Genomic DNA, 16,887 nt, shown 5'->3' on the forward strand with positions numbered 1-16,887 from the left:
GTCACGCGCAAACACACCGTCCACATTTCTCGGAGGCAGGTTGAAGTTGAGGCAACACTGAAGCGCAACTCGCAGGCGATCAAGTTGAGTTTTGGGCAAGCCTGAGCTTATTTTGGGCAACAGTCAATCAACATTGATGGACAGACAGCCAAAGCCTGAGCTTCCTTTTGCTCTGCGACCTCGAGCCACTTCCTATGTCTAAAAAACATCCCCTTGGGGGGGAGGGGGGGGGGGGGGTATTGAGTAAGTTGTGGCTTCCATATCCCATGATGCTCTCTTGCTACGCCAATGAGAAGACTCGGGGGTGGGAATGGACGGGGGGGCTCCGGGTATAAGAAGGTGACAGCGAGCTCGCCCCCCCTTGAGCAGTTTTAATTCCCAGCCTGCTACGGCTGGAAGACTACACGGGGGTGTAGTTTTGTCTTTTCAGGGGGCGTCCAGCAAGCGGCCCGTCTTTGAGGAGAAAGTTGGACCATCAAGAAGCTGCTCGGCTTCATCGGGGGGGGGGGGTCTCCGTCCCAACACCAGCGGGCGGCCTTTCACGTGAGTAACAACTGCACCCCAATTAGCCCTGGCCGACCGTGCAAACGCACAATTGTGGAGTTCATTTCATTTCGCTTTGGCTGGTTTGGAGGCATGCGGCATCTTTGACAAAACCCAAAATAGCTCGGGTGAGGGAGGGGGCACGGGGGTGGGGGGTCCCAGCCGGGAGCCGATGACTTTTTAAGGGAATCGTCACTTGAGCGCCCCCCCTCACCCTCCCGCAGATATGCGCCACATGCTACCTGTCAATCCAAAAATCTATTTTAAGCAGCAGCAGCAGCAGCGTTTGGATTGGGCCTCCGCGCGTGCGTCGAGAGCCTCGTGCCCCGCGTCAACAATTCCAATCCAATCGAGTTGGGCTCTTGAGGGTTCCTAAATGTTGGCAAAATGGGGCCTCGGCCATCCCGATCCCTCAAAGTCAGCCGGCTGAAGATGCACAGCGCAGCAAAACGATGTCATCATTAGAAGGGGGCGGAGCCTCTCAAACTTGACTGAGGACTTGAGTTGATTTGGACTGCGCTGACACATTTACGAGCGCGTTCCAAATAAACCTTATTCCGGTCAGAATATGTATTCGTGGATGAGAAATAAACGTTACTTTGTAGAAATGGTTGCGCTGTAACACGGCAAAGTGAAGTGACGTCACGATGTCACATTGAACAGTTCGCATCTATCCCAAGACGTGCCGCTGTTTCATGTTCTTAGCATGACAACATAGACTGGAACCTGCATGCGTGTTTTGCCCTGGTGTGTATTGAGGTCGGTTTTTTGGGGGGTTTGATATCCTGGCAGGCAGTCAGGATGGCGGCCTCCTTCAGCTGCCAACGCCCGTCACCCGTGGCCCGTCCCCTCAAAGTATTTATAACCGACGTGGGGGGGCTGTGACACCGTTGTGGCTGACTGGCACTCAGCTGTTGCGCTCGTGTGCCAGCAAAGAACTTTGCTGATGCGTCCAATTGGACTCATCGCACATTGTCACAACAACAACGCTCAATGACAACAATTGAAATTTACCAAGAAAAATGTTAGTGTTGTCTGAAAAGAAGGGGCGGAGCTTAAAAGCGGCTCGCCAGCCCCGCCAATTGCGGGGAGGTAAACAGCTCCTCGCACTTGACACTAATTGGAGCGGCTTCGGCGGGACCTCGGTCCAACATTAGCTCGCCTGCAACAAGAAGAAACGCTTCGGCGTCGGCGGACACTTTACGGTTCTTTCGGGAGAGTCCGAGCGGGATGGCCGCTCGACGCCGGTGTGTTTGCAAGCAATGACGTTGACGTGGCGTCGTTTCAAGTGGAGCCAGCCGCGAACCCGCCCGCGCAGCTCTGCGCTTCAGGCCAGCCGTAACCGTCTTTATTCGAAGTGATTGACGTTCATGTTCATGCTTTTGCTTCGAATATAAACACAATTTTGACATAATAAGTCACAATAAGCATTCCCTAACACTTGGTGGACATACTAACGAACGTCGCGTGCCTTCCAGCGAGTGGCAAATTCAAAACGGAAACCTAAAGCATTTGAAAAAAAAAAAAGAACATAAAGTTCGTCAAGTGTTGGGGAGGCTATTTCGTTCAATCATTACGTGTGTGTGTGTGTGTGTGTGTGTGTGTGTGTGTGCGCGTGTGTGTGTGTGTGCGTGCGTGCGTGAGAGCGTGAGTGAGAGAGTGTGAGTGAGTGGGTGTGTGTGCGCGTGTGCGTGTGCGCGCGCGTATACAGTGTGCATGTTGGGTCAGAATGCAGGATGCGATGCTTTGGTGGCTTTAAATGTTCCAGATGTACAGGTGGCAGATGAGAAATGAGCGATGGTAGAACATAACCGGTAGCAGGTAGAGTGTGTAATGTAAAATAACAACAATTAGAATACACACGATATCCAACAACACGTCACATTTGAACAAATAAGCATAATCGGACTTCGACTAAAGAAATGACCTATAAAGGAAATACAATACATAAGATGTTATCAATTTCTAGTGCCACAATTGGCCTACTATGCGTATTGAAATGACTTTCCAAATGGACTAGTGCGTCGCGATGGTCTGGGGAGACCTCTAGTGATTGATGGGAGGAATAGAAATGGCCACAGCAGCAACACCTACGTTTCGTCAGGGATTTCTCTCCAAGGCCACCTAACGATGCCAAGTAACATCGGGTGACCGGACGTCTTCTTTTCCCCGGACATGTCCTACTTTTCAGCCCCATAAAGATGTCCGGGAAAATTTTCAAAAATTGCCCGGGATTTTGTTCGACTGCCTCAGATGTACATTGTCAATAGAATTTCTCTGTAATCGTTCGCAAATAAGTCACGGCCTTCTCCTCAAATCTAGCCACATGTGTGTGTGTGTGTGTGTGTGTGTGTGTGTGTGTGTGCGCGCGTGTGTGTGGGTGCGTGGTGTGTGTGTGTGTATGTATGTATGAGGAGGAAGTAAGCGAGTGCTTGCCAGCGAGTGTATACAAACAATGCCGAAACGAAAATGCACCTTTACGGAGGAATTAAAAAGAAAAGTGCGTGCTTTCGCCAGGGTCGTGATGCGTATGAAGCTAAGTGCTTAACGTGTAAGGCAGGCACTTACGTGTCCGTGGCAAATAAAGGTGTCAACGACCTAAAGCAGCGAGGGGCAAGAGCGCATCATCTAAAGTCACAGATTTCTTTATGACCAAGTCCGAAAAGTATAGCCGTCACTGCAGCACGTAGCTATGCTTTTCATACTGTTAAGTACCATGAAAGCAACAGGTCAATGGACTGCACATTTGGCTTGTTAAGGAAGATTTTCACAGACTCCCAAAAAAAAAAAAAATTTGCATCCCGTTCCCTTTGTCTGCAGGCTGCCAAGCCAAGAAGGACAAGAAGATGTCGACCCAGCAGGCGCCGACTTTCACGCAGCCGCTTCGGAGCGTGGTGGCATTAGAGGGTAGTGCCGCCTCGTTCCAGGCGCAAGTGAGCGGTAAGACCCACCTGTCCAGTCCATCCATCCGCAAGGCAGCTTGCCGTCTGACCCCGCTTCCCATCCCCCCGGCCCAGGTGCTCCGGTTCCCGAGGTGTCGTGGTTCCGCGACGGCCAGGTCCTGTCTGCCGCCGCATTGCCTGGCGTTCAGATCTCGTTCAGTGAAGGCCACGCTGTTCTGAGCATCGACGCCGTCAACGCCACGCACAGCGGGAGGTTTTCCGTCCGGGCCACCAATGGAGCCGGACAAGCCACCAGCACCGCCGAACTCGTGGTTACAGGTGAGAGCCCGTCTTAAGTCGGTACTCGCCCCCTTCCAGCGCTCCTAAAGCACCTCTGACTGAGTTGACGTTCCCCTGCACACATCAGATAGGTCTTTAGCTCTGCCTTGCCTTCAAAACCGCCACTGATCTTTGGACCTACTTCAAAAAGCCCAGGTAGTTTTTTTGCTCTTTCAAGATCACTCATAGTCTTAAGCTCCTCTGGACTATTCTATGTCCCCTTCAAAACCTCAGGTGCTCTTTGAACTCGTAGATGTTCCCTCAAACAACTGGAGTAGTCTTTGTTCCCTTCAGAACGTCAAGGTGGTCTTGAAGCATCTGGAAGAGTAAATGTCCCCGGCAAGGCCTCAGCTAGTCTTTGACTCCTCTAATGTTGCTTTCAAGGTAGCCTCATCTCCTTCAAGACCTCGCATGGTCTCAAAGTCCTCAGACCGACTGGACACAAAGTCCTTGTTTCCCTCGAGATGTCAGTTCAACTCAAACATTTTAAAGCCGCTTGCTGCAGGGACAACCATGGGACCCGCGCTGATTGAATCTGCCTGTCCAGGACTGAAGCGCGGTGTTTGAACTTTTGTCCCCGTGCAGCGGAGACGTCACCTCCCAGTTTCCTTCAGAGACTCCAGAGCTCGACGGTACGGCAGGGTAGTCAAGTGAGACTCGCTGTCCGAGTCACGGGCATCCCGCCGCCCGCCGTCGTGTTCTACCGCGAGGGAGCCGAGATCCAGAGCTCGGCGGACTTCACCGTCGTCCGAGACAGCGACTCGTACAGTCTGCTGATCGCCGAGGCCTTCCCGGAGGACTCCGGGACCTACTCGGTGACGGCCACCAACAGCAGCGGCCGGGCCTTGTCCAGCGCCGAGCTGCTGGTTTACGGTGGGTGTTTGCCATTAAGGGTTAATATTTGTGACTGGCAGAAAGGCCAACAAGCGTACTTGGAAATGCTCGTTGACCTGTTGTAAATGCTGCCGTCGCAAAACAGTTGGCGACGAGGAGGTCAAATGAACTTCACCTGTGTGCAAAGTGCAGTCAAATGTAGAGACGCACTCCAAGCACTTTGAACAGGAGCTGTCGGGTTAGCTTTGAACCTTTTGGCCGTTTTGTGCACACGCAGGCGAGGAAGTGGTCCCGGCCAAGAAAACCAAGACCCTGCTTTCCAGTTCCCAGGTTTCCGGCTCACAGATGACTCTTCAGACCGGGGTGGAGCAGGTACAGAAAGCCATTTTTCCCGTTCTTCGGTCCTTGCCTTTTCAGTCAGGTGTTACAAAATCAGAACACGGCTTGTGCAATTGCCGTCCCCCTCAGAGTTTTCAGAGCATGGCCACCATGGAGATGCAAGTGGAGGGTGCCGAGTCGACGGCACTCCTGGCTCCCCAAGCTGTGATTGCCGGGGTGACGGTGGGGCGGCGGCAGTCGCCCGTCAGCCCCGTCAAAGCGCCCACGTCTTCGCCCGGCAGGTAGGCTTCCGAGATTCTTGGCCGAGGGGGTCGGGAGTTCAAGTCGAGCTTGGACTGTCTCCCAAAGAAAAAAGGAATTCACAGGGAGCCTTTGGAAATCTAAAGCGAGGGAGGATAACACTGGCTTGAAAGTTTGTTTTGGCCTATAGTAGTACATACATAGTATGTATTAAAAAGAATAAAACAATAGCACGTTGCATTCATGAAATCAATGAAGAATTGTGCAAAAACGTCTTTGCACGCGGGACTCACCAGAATGAGTGCGGCTCTCGCTTTCAGGGCCGTCGTGTCCCCAACGGGCACACTGGAGCTGGGGGACAGCGGCTCCGACGTCCTTCCCCCCTGGAAGCTGACCGAGGGCGGCGGCGGCGGCGATGTGGCTCAGCTGGACCGGGAACAGCAGCTCATCTGCATCACGCAGGTGAGGGGAAACTTTTACACTCTCTTGCGAAGGGAAGCCTCGTGACCGGAGCGTGGCTGTAACAAAGCTCCCTTCCCTGGGGGACATGGCGCCATTATGATTGCTTGAGCGTTGCGCCGCGGCTTCACAACCCGCTCGGGCGCTTCTCCTCAGGCAAAGTTGTTTCGGGCATTTGTTGCTAAAAGTTGCAAAATGCCATTGCTTGATGTCATCCCGCGTGGAATAGGGCAAAACGTGTGATGGAGACAGACCCTATATTGAGATGTTGTTTTGTCCTGCGCTAGAGAAATGCTCGTCACACCGTAGCCACCTTAGAGTAAGTTTGTCATTCGGTAGAAGCGGTCGCAGGTTCAAGGAATTCCCAAGTTACTGCGGCAAATAACAAGCCAGGCAAGTTTTGGTCCAACGTCAAGTCACACAATGGCGTCAAGTTCCTCGCGGGTAGCCGGTCTGGAGGCGCCGTCCGTGTTGGGGACCCGCTCAGATGCAACCCAGAGAAGTCTCTGATCCAGCCATGTCTGCCCATTGTGCTTTTATCCAGTTGGTGTAAAATTGCAAGCTGCCGCGGGTAACCGTTTGACCTTCGGTCAGTCGCGTTGGCTGTATCTGAGTGGTGGATTGATTTGTCTGTCGTCCTTCCCCCAGGCGGCGGAAGAAACTGCCGCGATTCCCCCCGGAGACAGCGTGGTCCCGCCCGTCTTGCTTTCTGTGAGTCAGACAGTCGGGTGTCAGCGGCGCCTGAAATCACAAGTCCTGTGAACGTGACCCGTTCTTTTTTCAGGCTTTGAAGAATACAAATGTGACCGAAGGCGAGTGCGTGAGCCTGGAGTGCCAGATCGGCGGGCAACCCGCCCCCGTCATCATGTGGTTCCGGGAGGACTACAAGATCGAGAGCTCGGCCGACTTCCAGATCAGCTACGACCGATCCGGCTGCGCCCGCTTGCTGATCCGGGAGGCCTTTGCCGAGGACAGCGGCCGTTTCACCTGCACCGCCACTAACCAGGCGGGAACCGTCAGCACTTCCTGCTACCTGCTCGTCCAGGGTCAGTGCATCCGGCCGGGGTGGAGTCACAGCCGCTCGCAAATATGACCCGCATTGCAGCAATGGAAGCCACGTGGCCTGATTGACAAATTCCAAGATTTACAAATGTCAAGCACTCGAAGGTGACGTGCGATCATTCCAGTGGGCTGGCCCGCTGTCAGACCAAACCGCCTTTGAGCCACCGCCTTGCTCCTTCAATCTTGGGCTCGACAAAATGCTCAACTGCCATTCTGTTGTTTCCTGTTTAGCCCCACCCCTAAAATAACATTGTCCTGCTAACAGTCACGCGAGCTACGCTTTTGTCAACAAGTAAAAATCAACAAAATACAATCATCTGCAAAAAACTGTCAAAAAATCAACAGTGAGGTCGAGGCGACGCTTTGATTGTCCGCTTCTCACGTAGACGTTGATTTTCAGTGTCTGAGGACATCGAGAGCCGAGAGGAGGAGGAGGTCGAAGAGAAGGCGTGAGTTGACAGCCGCCGGTTTTCTGGGACGCCTTAGCGCCTCCGCCCGACTGAGCGGCCCTCAACTGTTTTCGCAGAGTCTCCGAGCAAGAAAGCGTCTCCCAGGCGAGCGCACTGGAGTCAGAGTCCTGTGCCGAGGCTCCTTTCTTTGTCAAGACTCCCGGTGTCCAGAAGCTGGTGGAGGGCGCAAGCGTCGTCTTTGAATGCCAAGTCGCCGGGAGCCCTCGCCCGCAGCTCGTCTGGAAGAAGGGCGGTGTCCCGCTCACCAGTGGATACAGGTCGGTTTGTCCTGGCTCTTGATCAATTGAGAGAGACGGAAAATGACAACAAACGCGGCCATGGGAACTTTGATGAGAATTGCATGAGGACTTGTCAAAGGCTTGTGGTCGACATAAAGGGCAGCCGGCACGGAGCTCGCACGGTCAAGGCAGTTGGTGGGTGGCTGTGATCAAGTGTGTCTTGCAGATACAAAGTTGCCTACCAGAAGGAGAGCGGCCTTTGCCACCTGCTCATCTCTATGACTTTTGCTGACGATGCCGGAGACTATACCGTCGTTGCCAGGAACCGGCTCGGAGAGTCCTCCGCCACCGCCAGGCTGCTGGAGGAAGGTCCGTTGTACAGCCAGGCACAGCGTGTCGGCCGCAAAGGTTGACTTTGGCCTACTGGACTCTCGCACAATTTAAAAAACTGACCTGAAAACTGACAAAGGTCTCGAACCGACCCGTGAGGTCCAGTTGCTCCCGTTCAACCTTTGGATGATGGACTGTCCACACGGACACGCCGGCATCCGTCCATTTGACTGCATTTGATTGCAACTGAAGCCTGTCAAATTTCTCGTCTTCAGATGAATACGAAGCCTACGTAAAGAAACAGGAGGTGACCTCCGAGAAGGGAGCGGAAGCACCAGTGCGGGAACCCCTGGTTGGAGACGTTGCCCCCATCGTGACCGTGACGGACAAGATGACCACCACCACCTTTCTCTCTGGAGAGGTAGCAGGGTCTCCCGGTTGCATTTGCGCTCAAGTCGATGCCTTTGCGGCTGTACAAAGTACAACTTTGGCTACTTCCAATTCTGGGAGGTGGGGGTGACTCGTGACGGGGGGTTCTGAATTGTAAAGGTTGCTGTGGAGACAAGAGCAGGCTTAGGGGCACGCGGCAGGTAGTCCCGCCGCCGCCGAATCTAATGAAAAGTAACTCAGTATGCCGAGGCTGCTGTAGATGCCAAGAGTTGGGAGATGCTAAGGTGTCGGCGGCCCGGCGGCCAAGCCAAAGTCGCCTATCTTGTGAGGACGGGCGGTCCGCAGCAATGGCTCTCAGACCTTCTTGTTTTGCAGGACTTCCGCCTGTCCATCATCGAGCAGCGCATCATGCAGGAGATCGAGCTGAGCGTCCTGAGAATCACTTACGCAGAGCTGCTGGCAGAGGATGGCGAACAGATGGCGAGCGCCGCCGACCAGGAGGCCGTGGCGCCTGCCTTTGACGCGCTGGTGAAAAACTACCGTATCGTGGAAGGAATGGGTGTCACCTTCCACTGCAGGATCTTCGGAGTGCCGCCACCCAAGGTAAGCGCGCGCGCGCGACTGAAACGACGGGTTGCCCAGTCTACTTCAACTCATCAAGACCCATGGAAATGGAGCGGGATGCATGTGCATGTGTTGACATGTCACAAAATGTGCTGCGGCCAGATCGTTTGGTTCAAAGACGGTCAGCGCATCCACGCCGGCGGACGCTACCAGGCGGAGGTACTTCGGGACGGCCGTGCCAGCCTACGACTGGCAGTGGTTCTACCCGAGGACGAGGGTGTGTACAGCGCCTTGGCCACCAATGAGAAGGGAAACGCCGTCAGCTCCGGGAAGCTCTACGTGGAGCCCTACGTGGAGCCCTACGTGGAGCCCTACGTGGGGCCCTCTGGCAGCGCGTCGCCCCAGACATACACCCCGCAGCCGGCCCCGCAGAGGATCCGGTATGTTTGTGCTGACAGCCTTTTCCACAGACGCTGCCTCTTGAACTAAAAAGTCTGCTCGCTAGATCAAAGCGCGAGATCTTTGAGTGCAAGCCGAAATCCTTTCAGAGTGTCAAATGATGTTTGATGCCGTCGGTAGAATCCTTCCGAGCGTGTGCCGTTGTCGTTGTCAAGGTCAGCGTCTCCTGGCTCGCCTAGCCGCTCCTCCAGCCGCTCTCCCAGCCGTTCTCCCGCCCGAAAGCTCGACGAAACGGACGAGGCTCAGCTGGGGAGACTCTACAAGCCCGTCTTTGTGGTGAAGCCCACCTCGCTCAGATGCTCCGAGGGGCAAACTGCCAGATTTGACCTGAAGGTGGTTGGCAGACCCATGCCGGACACCTACTGGTTCCACAACGGTGAAAAGCAAACAGATCAAAGAACGCACTATTCTGATGATGACGTCTCGGACTTGACATGTGTGTGTGTGTGTGTGTGTGTGTGTGTGTGTGTGTGTGTGTGTGTTGCTGCACAGGAGAACAAGCGGTCAGTGATTACACCCACAAGATCGTGATTAAAGAGGACGGCACTCAGTCCCTGATCATCGCCCCGACCGTGCCGCATGACTCGGGCGAGTGGACGGTGGTTTCTCAGAACCGGGCCGGACGCTCATCCATCTCAGTCACGCTCACTGTGGATGGTAAAAGTCGCTTGCCTGCCTGCCTGCTGTGGTCTTCTAGTTCTATTTCATCCCTGCAGACCGGCAGGTCGTCCCGTCACTCAGTGCTTTAAGCACCGCCTCCTGACGGTCAGCAAAGATTCATAGAAGTGTAGTGACATTCGTACCTTTCGTTCGACTTCATCCCTGCTGACCGTCAGGAGGCGGTGCTTAAAGCACAGAGTAACGGGATGTCCTGCCGGTCAGGAGGGATTCATAGAACTGTAGTTACATTTGTAACCTTGCTTTTGGATGTGGTTGCTGCTTCAGTTGTCCATCTTCTGCTTGTTTTCCAGCCAAAGAAATGTTGGTGCGTCCACGGTTCACAGAAAGGCTGAGGAACGTTAGCGTGAAGAAAGGAACTCTAGTGGAACTGGCCGTCAGAGCCATCGGGAACCCCTTGCCCGAAATCGTCTGGCTGAAAAATAGTGACATTGTCTCACCTCACAAGCATCCACATATCAAGTATGTTTCGTGTTGCTCCCTGAAACCGAACTGTCGCTGTGTTGTCAATTGTTGTTGTTTTCTCAAAGAAGCACAAAGTTTATTTCCAAGACCCGAGGATCGAAGCAAATTGTCGTCACTGCGCCCGACTTTCTCCAATCGTTGGGAAAACGCTTTCTCTGTGTTCCAGGATCGAAGGAACCAGAGGAGAAGCGAGATTCCAGATTCCGTCGGCGTCGGCTTCCGACAGCGCGTGGTACACGGCCACGGCCATCAATAAAGCTGGCCGGGACACCACCCGCTGCAGAGTCAACGTGGAGATGGACTACGCCGAGCCGCAGCCGGAGCGGAGGCTCATCATCACCAAAGGAACCTACAAGGCCAAAGAGATTGCCGCCCCCGAGCTAGAGCCCCTGCATCTCCGCTACGGCCAAGAGCAGTGGGAGGAGGGAGACCTTTACGACAAAGAGAAGCAACAGAAACCGCAGTTCAAGAAGAAGCTGACCTCGGTTCGGATGAAGAAGTTAGGCCCCGCCCACTTTGAGTGCAGGCTGACCCCTATCGGCGACCCCACCATGGCGGTAGAGTGGCTCCACGACGGCAAGCCCCTGGAGGCTGCCAACCGGCTGCGCATGATCAACGAATTTGGCTACTGCAGTCTGGACTACGAGGTGGCGTACGCGCGAGACAGCGGCGTCATCACCTGCAGAGCCAGCAACAAATTTGGAGTGGACCAGAACTCGGCCACCCTCATCGTCAAGGACGAGAAGGGGCTGGTGGAGGAGAGCCAGCTGCCCGAGGGGAGGAAGGGAGCGCACCGGCTGGAAGAGATGGAGCGCCTGGCTCACGAGGGCGGACCGGCCGGGGTGAGCGGCGCCGACGAGCAGACGGAAAAGACCAAACCCGAGATCGTCCTGCTTCCCGAGCCGACGCGAGTGCTGGAAGGCGACACGGCTCGATTCCGCTGCAGAGTGACCGGTTACCCTGCGCCCAAGGTCAACTGGTACCTCAACGGACAACTCATCCGCAAGAGCAAGCGCTACAGACTACGTTACGACGGCATCTACTACCTGGAGATCGTTGACGTCAAGTCTTACGACTCGGGCGAGGTCAGGGTGGCCGCGGACAACAACTTGGGCTCTACTGAGCACACGGTTAAACTGGAGATTCAGAAGAAGGAGGACTTCAGGACGCATCTTCGCCGGGCTCCGGAGCCCAGAGCGCCTGAGATTCAACCCGAAGCTGGAAAGACTCTATTTGAGGTGGTGAGGGTGGAGCAAGCCCCGGAAGACAGTCGGCAGAAAGAGATCATCAAGCTCAAGAAAGCCCAGAGAATTGTGCGTGAAAAAGCCACAGAGGAATCGGAGGAGTTGAGGAGCAAGTTCAAGCGCAGGACAGAAGAGGGCTATTACGAGTCCATCACGGCAGTGGAACTCAAGTCTCGTAAGCGAGACGACTCCTACGAGGATCTTCTGAGGAAGACAAAGGAAGACCTCCTGCATCGAGCCAAGGAGGAGGAAGAAAAGAAAAAAGAGGACGCTGCGCCAAGCAAAACGGCTGCCAAACCGCTTCAAGCGGAAAGGCTCAAGGTGTCGGCCAGCATGGAAGCTCCCAAAATCCTGGAGCGCATCTCGAGTCAGACCGCAGCACGAGGGGAGGAAGTCAAGTTTCGAGTCCGGGTCGTCGGCAAACCCGAACCTGAATGCCAGTGGTTCAAGAATGGCGTTCAGCTAGAGAAGACTGAGCGCCTTTATTGGTTCTGGCCCGAAGATCACGTGTGTGAGCTGGTGATCAGAGACGTCCGGGCGGAGGACTCGGCCAGCATCATGGTGAAAGCCACCAACTCCGCTGGCGAAACCTCCAGTCACGCATTCCTCCTGGTGCAAGGTGAGACTCGAATAGGACACGGTGAGCAACAGCAAATGCGCACTTTCCAAAACCGTCTCCGTTTGCGGTCAACGAGGCTTTTGGTAGCTCCGATTGCTTTTCCTCTGGCATTTCCCAACTGCTATTCGGCAAGATGCCTTTTCTTGTTGGGACCCAAAATGAGCCACACCTCTGCTCTGACCGATCTCGCACGCCGGCTATATTGATGTGTTTGCGGATGCCACTCCTATTCTTGGCTTAGTCTAGTTCCCACTCGCAGTGACCCGAATTTTCTCTCTGCAGCAAAACAAGTCATCAGCTTCACACAGAAGCTGGACCACATCGACGCCAAGGAGAAAGACACCATGGCCACCTTTGAGTGTGAAACCAACGAGCCCTTCGTCAAAGTCAAATGGTTGAAGAACAACACGGAGATCTTCTCCGGAGACAAGTTCAGGATGCACTCAGACAGGAAAGTCCACTTCCTGTCTGTGCTCATGCTGGAGATGAGAGACGCTGCCGAATATTCCTGCGTGGTGGTAGAGGACGACCTCGTCAGGACCAGCGCCGAGCTCAACGTTGAAGGTGGGTTTCCTCCATGAAAACATCAGGTGGAGCACTTTTTCACCTTTTCATGGGCCGACCCACAACAGAGGCCTACGATGTCAAGTCGTCGGGGCGCGGGTCGGTTAAGGTGCAAATTTGCCATTTCAGGAGCCCCGCTGGAGATCCTGAAAGCCCTCGAGAGTGCCGAGGTGCCCGAGAGCTACTCTGGAGAGTTTGAGTGTGAGCTTTCCCGTGAGGATGCCCAGGGCGCCTGGTTCTTTGGAGACAAGCGGCTGTCCCCGAGCAACAAGCACGTCATCTCATCGCGGCGTGGACGTCACAGCCTGTCCGTCAAAGACGTCAACAAAGCCGACCAGGGACAGTACTCCTTCGCGGTGGGTGACTTGAAGACCTGCGCGTCACTCAAGATGAAATGTGAGTCTGGCAGGAGTCTGGCAAGTCACCCTTTGATCTCACCCTTCTCTCCCGTCCCCACCTTCCCAATGTCAAGTTGTCGCTCCGCACTTTGCTTCCTCCGGTGGAAAGCGAAAGGTGATCGGCGCCCCTTTTCTCTTTCAGTTCGCCCTGTCACTCTGATGCAGCCTCTCGCTGATCTGACTGTCTGCGAGGGGGACATTGCTCAGATGGAGGTCAAGTTCTCTCAAGGGAACGTGGAAGGTACCTGGATGAAGGACGGACAAGCTGTAAGCGTTTCGGACCGGGTGCACGTGGTCGTCGACAAACACATCCACAAGCTCCTCATTGAAGACGCCAGGGAGGACGACTGTGGCGCATATACGTTTGCGGTCCCCGCTCAGGGGATCTCCACCGCTGCAAAGCTGACTATCCGCAGTAAGTATGCTGATTCACTGCTGTTCTTCACCACAGTTCTTCACCGTGCGTGCGCTCGCCAAATAACATCTGGCATCGCAGCAATCGGCATCCTGGTCCCGCTCAAGGACACGAGCGCGGTTGAAGGCACCAAGATGGTTCTGGAGGCCAAGATCTCGGCTCAGGACATCAGCTCGGTCAAGTGGTATCGCGACGACCAAGTGCTGACGCCCAGTGACCGGGTCCAGATGGTGGCCAAGGGAGCCAAGCAGCGCCTGGTCTTCAGCAGGACCTTCGCCTCAGACCAAGGTTACTACAAGCTGGCGGTGGGCCGAGCCGACACCGGCTGCAGATTGTCTGTGCAGAGTAAGTGGCGCAAAGAAGCTCGCGCTCGTTGACGCCGTTGTTTTGTTCTTTGCGAGGCGCGTCCGAATGTGTGAAAAGATGAGATAATGATACATTCATTTGTTGTGAGAGGGTAATTGGCGTGCGCCTCCGTGATTGGCTGCTGGCCCGGTCAGGGTGTATAGCATGTCTCCTGCCCAAAGCCAGCTACCATAGGCTCCGGCTCAGCTGTGCTGTCGAAAGAGAAATGTCTCAAACGTGGACTGTCTGCTGTCCGCAGCTGTCCAAATTGTGGTTCCGATGAAGGACAGGACGTGCGCCGAGTCGGAGAACGTGACTTTTGAAGTGCAAGTGTCTCACCCCGGTATCGACGCCTTCTGGACTTTCAAGAGGCAGCCGCTCAAAGCCGGAAGCAAATACAAGATGGAGTCCAAGAACACCTCGCACATGCTGACGGTCCTAAATGCCATGAAGGACGAAGAAGGCGAGTACGCCTTTGCTGCCGGCGAGAAGACATGTGCCGCCCTGCTCACCGTTTCTGGTATGACTTTGCTGGGCCTTGGAATTCTCCAAGTCCTCACGTGGCAAAAGTCGATGTGGCGGAGCTAATGGCAATCTCCCCTGTCACCAGGAGGCGCTATCAAGAAGCCTCTTCAGGACTCGGTGGTAGCTGACTCGCAGACGGCCGAGCTGACGTGCGAGGTCGCAAACCCGTCGGCGGAAGGACAGTGGCTGAAAGACGGCCAGCCCGTGGACTTCAACGAAAACGTCCTGAGCCGGGTGAACGGCCGTGTCAGAAGCCTCATCATCGTCGTCGCCAAAGCCAGTGACGTCGGAGAATACGCCTACCAGATCGCAAGTTCCAAGACCTCGGCCAATCTCAAAGTCGAAGGTAACTGACCATGGATGGATGGATGGATGGATGGATGGATGGATGGATGGAGGGATGGAGGGATGGAGGGATGGAGGGAGGGAGGGAGGGAGGGAGGGAGGGAGGGAGGGAGGGATGGATGGATGGATGGATGGATGGATGGATGGATGGATGGATGGATGGATGGATGGATGGATGGAGTGAGGGATGGAGTGAGGGATGGAGTGAGGGATGGAGTGAGGGATGGATGGATCTTGGATCCACCTATTGACAGGTACCAGTCCGATTAGGAAGGTCACCTTGGGCCAGGAATGCTTAAGTCCGGTCCAGTCCAATGCTGGGACAAACCTTCTGTTTCTTCCACAGCCGTGAAGGTGAGGAAGACTCTGAAGAACTTGAATGTGGTCCAGACACAAGACGCCATGTTCAGCCTGGAACTGACCCACGAAAACGTAAGGGGAGCACAGTGGATCAAGAACGGAGTGGAGATCAAGCAAAGCGACAAATATCAGATCAGCGTCAGCGGCACCGTGCACACCTTGAAGATCAACGATTGCACCGCACACGACGAGTCCGTTTATTCCTTCAAGCTGGGCAAGCTTTCGGCCAGTGGCAGGCTGAACGTTGAGAGTAAGCACTTGGCGCGGCGCATTCCCCTGGGTGGCAAAAGGCACACCCTTCTGCTGTCCTTTTCAAAGTGCTTTTTCCGTCTTCTCCCATACAGTGAAGTCGGCAAGACTGCCGCTTCGTTTTGGCTAGTCGCGGTGGTGCAACGTCTTCTTTGAATCCTTTTGATTGCAACTCATGTTCCTCACAGCCATCAAGATCCTGAAGAAGCCCAAGGACGTCACATCGCTCCTGGGAGCCGCCGCCGTCACGTTCGAAGTGACCATCTCGGAGGACGACGTTCCCGTCAAGTGGCTGTTCAACAATGAGGAACTGCAGAGCGACCAACACTACAGGATGATCTCTGAGAAGAAGACACACAAGTTGGTGGTTAGGGACGTCGACGGCAGCAAAGAGGGGGAGTACACGGCGGTGGTTGGTCATCTGCGCTGCAGCGCTCGCCTCACCGTCGAGTGTAAGCGTGCCAAGCCACCACCGAATGCACTCGGCGGCGTGCATGCGGACATGTTTGTGTGTCGGTCTAGTTCCGCAAGCTGAACCTGGTGGAAAGCCAGACCGTGTGTCGTATACAATAGAAAGCTAACGTTCGGCTTCTCGCTTAGCATTAGCGGTTGACCTTGGCCCTTTCCGCCGCAGCTCTTCGCGTGACCAAACCCCCGGAGAGCGCGTCGGTGGCCGAGACCCAGGAGGCCACCTTCGAGTGCGAAGTGTCTCACTTCAACGTGCCGTCCGCCTGGCTGAAGAACGGCGTGGAGATGGAGATGAGCGAGAAGTTCCGTATGGCGGTGCAGGGCAAGCTCCACCAGCTGAAGATCCTCAACGCCGGCAGGGACGACTCGGCCGAGTACACCTTTGTGTGCGGCGAGGACTGCGTGTCGGCCACGCTCGCCGTCAGCCGTGAGTTGTCAAACGTTTGCTTCTACTTCTTTGTAATTCTTGATCTTTCACAATGCGTAACGGTCACCAAACGTACGCGTCGCCGAGCTAGAAAGTGAAGCAACGCATACGGTTGGCAAGGTGAACTCGGGACTGTTCCTGCTCACGGCAGCCTGGTTGTTGTTCATGGCTTGATGAAAATCCTCTAAGTTCCACGTCAAACGTCATCTCGAGCGCAGGCTGCTGGGAAGAACAAAATGACGCATCTCTTTGAGCAGTATCAAGAATCCCAGTTTCACGTGGCAGTCGATACGTTCCGCTCGGACCGCCGACAGGGCAGACTTGGCGGCGAGCTGCCAAAGGCCCATGGTGATGCCTTGCGTTTTTTCACCCTTTTCAGCCATCGTCATCTTGGCTGCGCTTCAGGACGTCAATGCTCAGGAGAAGGATACGATCACGTTTGAGGTGCGGGTCAACCACGAGGGCATCTCCTCTAGATGGCTGAAGAATGGCGTGGCGATCCGCTCTAGCGACCGATGCCAGGCTCGCCGGAAGCAGCAGACGCACACGCTGAGCATCAGGAACGTCCACTTTGGGGACAGCGGAGAGTACGCCTTTGCCGCGGGACAATCGCTCACCGTCGCAAAGCTCTACGTGGAAGGTAAGCCTGCGACGAA

At 54.9% G+C, this 16,887-nt stretch overlaps 1 protein-coding gene across 3 annotated transcripts in view; it reads left to right on the plus strand.

The window, feature by feature from the left end:
- The first annotated feature begins 374 nt into the window (after positions 1 to 374).
- Positions 375 to 16,887, plus strand: part of LOC125973801 (titin) — a 116,826-nt gene continuing 100,313 nt past the window's right edge. Inside the window, exons 1-29 of one of the 3 annotated variants that reach the window (XM_049728297.1) lie at positions 375 to 543; positions 3,364 to 3,483; positions 3,561 to 3,764; positions 4,350 to 4,637; positions 4,876 to 4,970; positions 5,067 to 5,218; positions 5,498 to 5,639; positions 6,285 to 6,347; positions 6,421 to 6,682; positions 7,099 to 7,147; positions 7,225 to 7,425; positions 7,613 to 7,755; positions 7,992 to 8,137; positions 8,482 to 8,709; positions 8,833 to 9,110; positions 9,285 to 9,505; positions 9,622 to 9,786; positions 10,101 to 10,269; positions 10,439 to 12,135; positions 12,418 to 12,699; positions 12,829 to 13,095; positions 13,240 to 13,512; positions 13,594 to 13,857; positions 14,117 to 14,377; positions 14,468 to 14,728; positions 15,074 to 15,337; positions 15,525 to 15,788; positions 15,971 to 16,231; positions 16,611 to 16,871. In XM_049728297.1, the coding sequence (XP_049584254.1) occupies positions 3,390 to 3,483; positions 3,561 to 3,764; positions 4,350 to 4,637; positions 4,876 to 4,970; positions 5,067 to 5,218; positions 5,498 to 5,639; positions 6,285 to 6,347; positions 6,421 to 6,682; positions 7,099 to 7,147; positions 7,225 to 7,425; positions 7,613 to 7,755; positions 7,992 to 8,137; positions 8,482 to 8,709; positions 8,833 to 9,110; positions 9,285 to 9,505; positions 9,622 to 9,786; positions 10,101 to 10,269; positions 10,439 to 12,135; positions 12,418 to 12,699; positions 12,829 to 13,095; positions 13,240 to 13,512; positions 13,594 to 13,857; positions 14,117 to 14,377; positions 14,468 to 14,728; positions 15,074 to 15,337; positions 15,525 to 15,788; positions 15,971 to 16,231; positions 16,611 to 16,871 (7,255 nt within the window). In that variant the 5' untranslated portion in view covers positions 375 to 543; positions 3,364 to 3,389. Of the gene's footprint in view, positions 544 to 1,627; positions 3,484 to 3,560; positions 3,765 to 4,349; positions 4,638 to 4,875; positions 4,971 to 5,066; positions 5,219 to 5,497; positions 5,640 to 6,284; positions 6,348 to 6,420; positions 6,683 to 7,098; positions 7,148 to 7,224; positions 7,426 to 7,612; positions 7,756 to 7,991; positions 8,138 to 8,481; positions 8,710 to 8,832; positions 9,111 to 9,284; positions 9,506 to 9,621; positions 9,787 to 10,100; positions 10,270 to 10,438; positions 12,136 to 12,417; positions 12,700 to 12,828; positions 13,096 to 13,239; positions 13,513 to 13,593; positions 13,858 to 14,116; positions 14,378 to 14,467; positions 14,729 to 15,073; positions 15,338 to 15,524; positions 15,789 to 15,970; positions 16,232 to 16,610; positions 16,872 to 16,887 lie in introns of those variants that run through there. The other 2 variants (XM_049728298.1, XM_049728299.2) reach the window with 2 other exon arrangements.

The sequence above is a fragment of the Syngnathus scovelli genome, chromosome 8 (genome assembly GCF_024217435.2).
Source record: "Syngnathus scovelli strain Florida chromosome 8, RoL_Ssco_1.2, whole genome shotgun sequence".
Classification (NCBI taxonomy): Eukaryota; Metazoa; Chordata; class Actinopteri; order Syngnathiformes; family Syngnathidae; genus Syngnathus; species Syngnathus scovelli.